This window comes from Solea solea, chromosome 15 (assembly GCF_958295425.1).
Source record: "Solea solea chromosome 15, fSolSol10.1, whole genome shotgun sequence".
NCBI classification, from domain to species: Eukaryota; Metazoa; Chordata; class Actinopteri; order Pleuronectiformes; family Soleidae; genus Solea; species Solea solea.
Window position 1 is genome coordinate 12,565,180 of NC_081148.1, and position 8,952 is coordinate 12,574,131.

At 40.1% G+C, this 8,952-nt stretch overlaps 1 protein-coding gene across 2 annotated transcripts; it reads left to right on the top strand.

Annotated features, from left to right (window-relative positions):
• The first annotated feature begins 1,147 nt into the window (after nucleotides 1-1,147).
• Nucleotides 1,148-8,952, top strand: mocos (molybdenum cofactor sulfurase). 2 transcript variants are annotated; one of them, XM_058652316.1, is made up of 15 exons: nucleotides 1,149-1,382; nucleotides 2,498-2,587; nucleotides 2,685-2,751; nucleotides 2,859-3,503; nucleotides 3,611-3,687; nucleotides 3,806-4,005; nucleotides 4,100-4,216; nucleotides 4,294-4,674; nucleotides 4,759-4,921; nucleotides 5,040-5,127; nucleotides 5,500-5,624; nucleotides 6,815-6,911; nucleotides 7,052-7,193; nucleotides 7,289-7,393; nucleotides 7,488-8,952. In XM_058652316.1, exons 1-15 carry the CDS (start codon nucleotides 1,271-1,273, stop codon nucleotides 7,587-7,589), a joined length of 2,511 nt encoding a protein of 836 aa, XP_058508299.1. In that variant the 5' UTR covers nucleotides 1,149-1,270; the 3' UTR covers nucleotides 7,590-8,952. The 2 variants fall into 2 exon arrangements, 1 of the variants encoding a protein (XP_058508299.1); XR_009242290.1 differs by lacking the exons at nucleotides 6,815-6,911; nucleotides 7,488-8,952 and having other exon boundaries at nucleotides 1,148-1,382.

Genomic DNA, 8,952 nt, shown 5'->3' on the forward strand with positions numbered 1-8,952 from the left:
AGCTTACTTTGAATGACATATAAACACATCAGGTTTACTTTTTCAATGCTGTACTTGTGTAAATGTGACCCACACTTGACTTAATGAATGATGAAAGTCTGGTTTTTGCCTGAAGTTGAAGGATGAAGATCAATAAACAGTGAAAAACTGAAATGTTCTCATAATTACTTACAGCAAGTAAAAGCATTTCATGTGTACTTTTCCGGAAATTAATATATTTAAATAATAGAGGAAGGTGGGTACACTGAATACAGTATTAAAGAATAAAAACATATTGACATGGTTCGTTTCTAGTGCATTACAATAACTATAGTGTATATAAGCTTCTTGTTTACATAGGCATGATGTAAACAGGAGTATGTCTGAATGGAGCATTAGTATGAAATGCTATATAAATATATATATATATATATATATATATATATATATATATATATATATATATACATATATATATAATTATAGCAAATTATGTGTAGGCTATGTCCAGTTCAGGGCCTTTATGGGGCCCAAAGCTGAATTTGATGTTTTTATCACCTCAGAGTGTCCGGTGCTTGACCATTTATTGATACAAATGTAACACTATACATTACTTTAATTATAGTTGTGTTATTTAAACCAAACCAAAAACCGTAGAGGGAAGTAAAATCACAAAAGTAGCCTCGTATTAATTTGTATTCAAAGTGAAGCACTAAGTGGGGTGATACTGAACTTGAATTAAACTAGTTTAATGACTTTTGGATTTTAAAACTTAGGGGAAATGTGTAGCTGCTTAGTTTGCTTATGCCTTGGGCCGGCTCTGGTCCAATTTTTGCAGCAAAAATCAATCAAGCAAACTTTATAAAATGTGCTTCACATGAAAACATATGTACACACCTCCATACACAACACACAAAACAAACACATTCACTTCCTGCATCCAAAGATCATAACATAACATTAAGAAGCTGAGAAAAACAACAAAAAACAAAATGATGTAAAATACCCTGTATAAAAAGTAAGTGTAACGGAAAGTTAATCATTGTAACTTCTGTAATGTGTTTCGCTCTTACACTAGCGTGTACCTGTGTAAACTGTATTCCTGTCACGTGATTGTCTGTCACGTGATTGCCTGTCACGTGTTTGCAAATAATCTGTTAATAACGAACCAAAACTGTAACCTGAAGTGCTGCCGTCTCACGGGCGCACCGCGGGACAGTGTTCGGTGTGAATGACTGCAGAAGCAGCAGCAGAAGAGAAGTCGCTGTGATTCAGTGAAGGAGCACGAGCGATGGATTTCCAAGAACTTTGTACTTTTGAAAGTTTCCAGCAGATCTGGAGACACTACGGTTATGAGGGAAACTTCGAGCACGTGATCGAGCACGAGTTCACGCGCTTGAAAGGTAAGGACGCGATCAGTTGAAGTGAGAGAGAGAGAGAGAGTTTATGAAAAAAAATTGACATAATAATAATGCACAATCAAATCATTAAATCGGATACTCATTTATTCCCCTGAATGACATTAAAGTAGAAGTAGTAGTAATAAAACTACATTATTGCTTTAGGTGTGGGCCAACTTATAAAAGTGCGTTTTTAGAAGGAAAGCAGCTCAAACTTAAATGACCTGGGGCCCCCTGGGCTGTGGTCAGTAGGGGGTTGGTAAAGTGGAGGAAAAAAAAATAGGTCAAGCTTTTTGAGAAAATAATAATACTTATAATGATGATTTCATCATTGTTTCAAAATAAAAGTTTTTGTTTTGATATGGAACGATAAATATTTCACAATAGAAATGTATTTATGATGCCAAATAAAATCTATTAAGGAGAACCGTACAGAAATAAGTCATTATAACTTGAGAGCTTGATGCCTCTGCTGTTGAGTCTGTTGATCTCAATACACAGAGTTTAAAAAAAGATATAAGGTTCACATCCAAAACACTCAAGAGATTGTCCAATTCAGACAATTGGCAGCACTAAGTAGACAAGCAGGCTGTTTTCCTTCTGCCAGGATAAAGGGCAACAAAGAAAGGTTCCACAACAATACAAAAACAAAGAACTAGGGCACCGAGCAAGCCCTGACAACCCCCTACATGTTGAGATGTGGAGCAACCACAATGGTTATTGCGTGGCCTTAGAGAGAGGCCACCAATAATTTGATATGTCAACCCTAACCCAAATGTTGATCACTTCCTGAAAGCTTCAATAATGATTGTTACTGAACCTGTACTTATTGTATCTGTCACAAAGACTGGCTTTGCAGGTTACCATCGTAGCCCGATTTTCCCTGAAAAGCAGATGAAAGGGAATAGAGACGGGGTTGAAGCCGACTAAACAGCTTCTGGAAATAAACTTATATTTGCTCAAGCAATGAAAAGCCCTAAACTTCCTTTTATAGCTGCAACCATGAGTTAAGAGCCTACTTTTGTCCTCAAATACTGATTGGACAACCATGTAAATGTCACACCAAACGTTGCTTAGAGCAGGACAATGCAAGAATAAACGTGATTTTTTGTGAACAGGAATCACTTACCTGGATCATGCAGCAACCACCCTGTACCCCGAGTCTCTGGTCAGGGATTACTTCCTGGACATTTCAAGGAACGTATACGGTGAGAGAAGGTTTCACATTTAGAGTGTTGTTTTATGGTCATTTATTTTCTTTCACACATGGTGTGTTAATGTTGTTGTTTTCTTTTTCCCCAACAGGAAACCCTCACAGCCATAACCCTAGTAGCAGATTGACACATGACACCGTGGATAGGGTCAGATATAGGTGAAGCCAAATAACATCTTCAGAAATCTGTGTGACGGATGCTTGTGAGAGCTTTGAAATGCACTTTGCTGGTTTAAATTTGTTAAAAATAGAACTATCTCTTACAGGATATTGCAGCATTTTAACACCACTCCAGAGGAATACACTGTAATTTTCACTTCTGGTTGTACATCCGCTCTCAAATTAGTGGCAGAGAGCTTTCCCTGGAGGCCGCAGACTGAGAGCGAAGCGGGGAGTTGTTTTAGCTACCTGACTGACAGCCATACCTCTGTGGTTGGCATAAGAGGGGTGACTTCTGGCCAGGGGGTAGTTTCCCTGCCTGTCTCCCCACAGGAGTTGCAAAAGAGGGAAAAGGGTGAGTCTGGGGGTGAAGATGCTGTTTCCACAACACCACACCTGTTCTGCTACCCAGCACAGAGCAACTTCTCTGGGATAAAGTATCCCCTCAGTCATGTGAAAGGTATCCAGGCAAGACGCCTTTACCCGGCATGTGACCACCGAGGCCGCTGGTTTGTGCTCCTCGATGCTGCCTCTCATGTCAGCTGCTCCCCTCTGAACCTACAGCACTACCCTGCTGATTTTATTCCCATCTCCTTCTACAAGATGTTTGGCTTTCCCACAGGGCTGGGGGCCCTGCTTGTCCGTAACAACGCAGCAGGCATACTAAAAAAGACTTATTTTGGAGGAGGCACAGCAGCAGCTTACCTTTCTGGGGAAGATTATTATGTGCATTCAGCAAACATTTCTGACAGGTAAAGCACTGCACAAGCCTGCCAAATCCTAGATATTTTCTGAGCTCACACTTGCTCTGTAACTCCTGCATCCTTATTCTAAAATGTTTTCATCCTCCCTGATTCAGATTTGAAGACGGGACTGTCTCTTTCTTGGACATTATTGCACTAAATCATGGTTTTGACACTCTTTACAAGATAACAGGTACAACGCCTCATTAAAAGCAAAAAAGCAAAAATAGATTACATATGCAATTGATTCACAGTGCCAATCTCCTTGACATCAACATTAATATGAACTCCATCTCTGTTTTTGCCTTCAGGGGGCATGCACAACATCCAGCTGCACACGTTTGGCTTGGCACGCTACACTTACCTACTGCTGTCAAGTCTTTGCCATGGCAACAAGCAACCAGTGGCGCGGATATACACTCAAGGCCAGTTTGAGAGCCCAAGCACACAGGGCGCAATCCTTAACTTTAACCTTATGGATTCTCATGGACAGATAATTGGTTATTCTCAGGTACCTAATAGAAATAGGACTAATTTATTTTTCTCATGACCTCATGCATAGTCAGTGCGTAGGAATATTCAAACTACTCCTCTGTCGTCCTCAGGTGGACAGAATGGCAAGCTTGTACAATATTCACCTGCGTACAGGCTGCTTCTGCAACACTGGAGCTTGTCAGTCCTTCCTCGGGATCACCAATCTGCAGATGAAGAGAAATGTGCAGGTGAGATCGGAGCACAAGAAAAATGTTAAGGGAATTGTTTAGTCCCATAAAATATTGACATATCTTTTTTCTTCAAGGCTGGGCATGTCTGTGGAGACAGCATCGACCTGGTGGACGGCCAGCCCACCGGATCTATCCGCGTGTCCTTCGGTTTCATGTCAACATTTGAGGACTGTCAAAGGTTCCTGAAATTTGTTTCCGAGTGCTTCGTAGAGAAACCAATCAAAGTGGACCAAGTGAGGCTGGAAAAGCTCAAAACAACCACTGCAGAACCTCTGGGCTCAAGTGAAACTCCACCTGTTAAAATTACTAATGGAAAAAAATATGAAGAAGATGAGGAAAAGCCAACAGCCGCATCACAGAAGGGATTTGAATACAGAGATTCAAAAAGCCACAGAGAAGCTTATACTCTCACCAACATCTACATATATCCCATCAAATCGTGTGGAGCATATGAGGTTTGAGCACATCAGTTTCTCTGTCACTCCTATCACTCCCACCTCTCTATGTTTATATTTGACTATATTCTGTTCTTTATGAAGGTCCATGAATGGCCAGTGGGACCGCAGGGTTTACTTTATGACCGAAGCTGGATGGTGGTAAACACAAACGGTGTTTGCCTGAGTCAGAAGAGGGAGACGCGTTTATGCCTAATTCACCCGAAAGTCCACCTGCCCTCGAACAAATTGCTCCTGCAGACATCAGGTCAAACAGTTTGGCAGTGGCTCACTGAAAATAAATATGTCACTTAGCCAAAGGATATTTAACCTGTAGGTGAATAAGCAAATGTTCTCTTTTTGTTTTCTTTCCCATTGCCCTGCAGGTATGGACACCATTTCTGTTCCCTTGGAAAACAATGTTCAAAAGAACAAAAGCTATGGGATGTGTCAGAGTAAAGTTTGTGGTGACAGGTGAGCAATGTTAAAGTATCTGAAACAGCAGCTGCAGGGAATTCTGTCACATATATGATTTGTTTCATATCGCTCTCTCATATCACTGCCACTTAAGTCTATTGTTCTTGACGGTTACCGCTCTACAGTGGGTGACATTATGAGGCCTCCACATTCCCACTCATGTGAATGTAAATGTGGAAGCCTCATAATGTCATTTTTAATGTAAAAACAAACAATGAGTGAGATGTGATATTAACATATCTGACAGAAACCTGCATGACAAAAACATTTTTCTAGATTCTTGGATTAGGAGCAGCAAATAGTAACCAGCCTCAACTAGATTTCCCCCAGGACCTCCTGAATATAATCATCTTCCTTCTTCCCTTCCAGGGTGGAGACTGTTGACTGTGGGGATGAGGCGGCATCGTGGCTTTCAGACTTCCTCGGACAGCCATGTCGCCTGATAAGACAAAGTCCAGATTTCACCAGAAACACAAAGAAGGGGATGAGTGGAGGTACAGTACAAATGAGCATTTTTACCTGCATTGCTTGGCTCTTCTGGTTCATCTGTTACACTTTACAAGAGCAATGCAAGGTCTTATTTCTGCCAAGTACCTGGTTGTAGCTGTGACCTTGCATTCCCTCTTGTTTGGATTTAGAAATGTCGTACTTTTTCTGCCTTTGCAAGTTACTCTGTTGAAAATCATCCGTTTATCATGTAGGGAAGATGAATGAAATAGATTATGTCCACACCAATGGACCTGGTTTTAATGCACCGTGCTGCTGCTGCAATGTACGAGAAGAAAATTGCGTCAGACGTTATTTGTGATACACAGCTGATTCTAAATGAACTAGTCGTATAGTTGATCAAGTTCTAGCGAACTTTTAGCGATGAAATGTTCCACTACGTAGTTCCAGCATGACTTGGCTCGGCACAGCTAGTTTTCGTTTTTTTCCATTAACACCATAAACTGTAGATCCGTTAAAAACACTTAAAAATCCTGTCCTTTCCTTGCAACATATGTACACATGTATTTAGCGACAGCGCTGCAGAAAGCCGGCGATCGTGAGCAGTGAGCATCAAGACTCCTGACGCTGTATTTCAGTTCAGTGACTGTGTCAGACGGAGTCTGTGCTCCAGTCATGCTGCAAAGTACTGAACGATTCTGTGAATCTGTGAAATTCTGTGAAACCCTAACCCTAATCTATTTAATGAACTGATTATAATGATTCAGTTACACCGAAAACAACTGCTTTACATGTCACTAGTCACTAGTTTGTTTGTATCATGTATAAAACGACGTCACGGCAGTTTCATGCAGCCGTGCTTTGATGACTCCGCCCACATTGAGGATGTACTATAGTAATGGAAAACAACACCAAACCGAGTAGAGTTGAGCCGTGATGTGCCGAGTCGAATGTCACCTGTGCAACATGAGATCTTAATACTGCCATACCGAGTAACTGCATGTAGCTGACAAGCTTAATCAGACATGTGTTTCAAAGTGAGGCACTACAGTTTTAACACAAGCCCTAAATGGTGCATGTATTTGAAAGAAATGTAATACAATTTCCAAACTATTTATAACAGTGGAACCTAATTTTATCATCTCTTTAAGGATGCGCATTGTTCAAACCAGAGATCAGAATGTTTTTGCTGAAATCTAATAAATCACTGGGGTAATATAAAGTCTATGTTTTCTAGCTACCACCTCCACATCCCTCTCCCTGGTGAATAAAGCTCAGTATCTCATGATCAACCGTGCCAGTGTGGAGCTCATTCAGAAACAAATGAGCAGCAGGTTTGAGCACAGAATGTGATATTACTGTAAAAATCAGCAATGCAGTGAAAAACACCAGGATGCCAATACATTTGCATTGCAGTGGATTATGTTACAAAGGGTGGCAAAATAACATGCACTTTCCACACCCGATTTCTCAGGCAGCACTATTCTGAGGGGGATCCGCTCCTTGACACACAGAATGCCATTAGCCGCTTTCGAGCCAATTTAGTCATCACTGGAGTAGAACCATTTGAGGAAGATAATTGGTCACACTTGATTATTGGCAACACTCGATTCATGGTGAGCTGACACTTTGAAATGAATGCTGAAATCTTTTATTTGCATCAAAAGCAGATTTGTCTTAGCTGAATGTGCTCTGTGTGGTTAACCCAAAGGTTGCAGGCCCTTGTGGAAGGTGCCAGATGGTTGGAATAGACCAGGAAACTGGGACCAAAACAAAAGAGCCACTCATGTCCCTGTCTGCTTACCGCAGTGGAAAGGTCAGTCAAAAACTATTATTTTCTCCTTGCGTGATGTACATGTGAATGAAAAGTATGATCACTTTGCCTTTGCCTGTTATTTGTACATTTCTAGGTGACTTTTGGTGTGTACCTGGCCCATCAGCGACCCGAGTGTTTGAATGTCAGCCTCCTCTCTGTCGGCTCCCTCATTCAGCCAGAACCACACAGTCCTTAAAGTGATCAACTTCCTTTTTTATTCACTTTGGTGTCATCCTAGGTCCTAACCAATCATTTTTGCACTGCACGTCCAGATATCACCTGTCTGACACTGTGAGGACTTTCTATAAACTCTGTTCTTTTCTGTCTCTGTAGCCTCCGTGGCTTTTGTTCTCTCAAGTGTCCTTTTCATACCAATGCATTCAAATTTTATTCGACTGGAGTATTCATCGCATGACAAAAACATCATTTGAATTAAGTTACTGTTATGTTTTGTCAAAACAAGGCAGGGCTGATGCTTCCATTTCTGTTCATGTTAACCTTGCAGTTCTCTTACTGTTTTTCCTCATGGAGGTTTATATTGCTCTTCATTCCAAACACAACATCACCGTTAGTGCTGCCAGAATCTGAATGATATTGCCCCCTTAATGAAAAACCTACCAGACACAGTGCTCAGTATTTGCTCCCAGTAGGGGTGAATTGGACATAGAATTTTATGCCAGGACATGACATGTAATGTAGCACTGAGGTTAGATATCATGACCAGCCAAGACTACATGCTCAGAGTGACACGCTTTTACATTAAGTATGTATGTGCTCAAGTGATCTGTCAGTACAACAGATCTACTGTTTTTGAAAAGCTTTTGTTGTTTGTCATATGCAGTATGTGCCCCTTTTTTAAAGGCATCTCAAATACAAGCTGAATTTAAAAAACGGACAGAGAACAAATGCAATAAAATGCTAATGTAACATATAATAGTCATAGAAACATTACAATATAATACAATAGGCAATGCCTCACATTTCCTTCATAAAACTGAGGACAGGCTCAATAGCACCTTCAGTAACAGACTTCTTTTGTTAAGGTGCGACACAGTAGGTCTTTCCTGCCCACTGCAATAAAACTCTGTAACTGCTCTGTCTCTGCCAAGCTGCAGGCTGCTGTCCCAGTATACATTTTTTTTAATGTTTTTATAACATATATATATATAATTATTATTATTCAATTATTATCATGTAATATATTTTATTATAACATGTGATTGGCTATTATTACTGTGATTTAAAATCCTCTCATATAATTTGTTGTCACATTTTATACTATATTATTATTATTAGAGCATATTATTATTAGCTGTGCCAATTCAGTACTCCCACTAATATCACTGCTATTTAAATGTAAATATTTTAGTCCTGTCTAATGGTTTGTTTGTTTCTAGCTCTTGATGCTGCTATGACAACTTAATTTCTATCTATCTATCTATCTATCTGCTGTGAAACAGTTTTTGTGTGCTCATTACGGGTGTGTAAAAATCATGGGTTAAGTGCAGTCACTGTCACTAATTAGTGTGTGTGCAAAATAAAAACAAATTCATATTCTA

Bases quoted from the DNA above. Each gene is read 5' to 3' on its own strand.
- mocos (XM_058652316.1), top strand. From the start codon at position 1,271: ATGGATTTCCAAGAACTTTGTACTTTTGAAAGTTTCCAGCAGATCTGG. The intron at 2,752-2,858 runs GTGAAGCCAAAT...TATCTCTTACAG, and splicing joins GTGGATAGGGTCAGATATAG to GATATTGCAGCATTTTAACA. The intron at 6,912-7,051 runs GTTTGAGCACAG...CCGATTTCTCAG, and splicing joins CAGAAACAAATGAGCAGCAG to GCAGCACTATTCTGAGGGGG.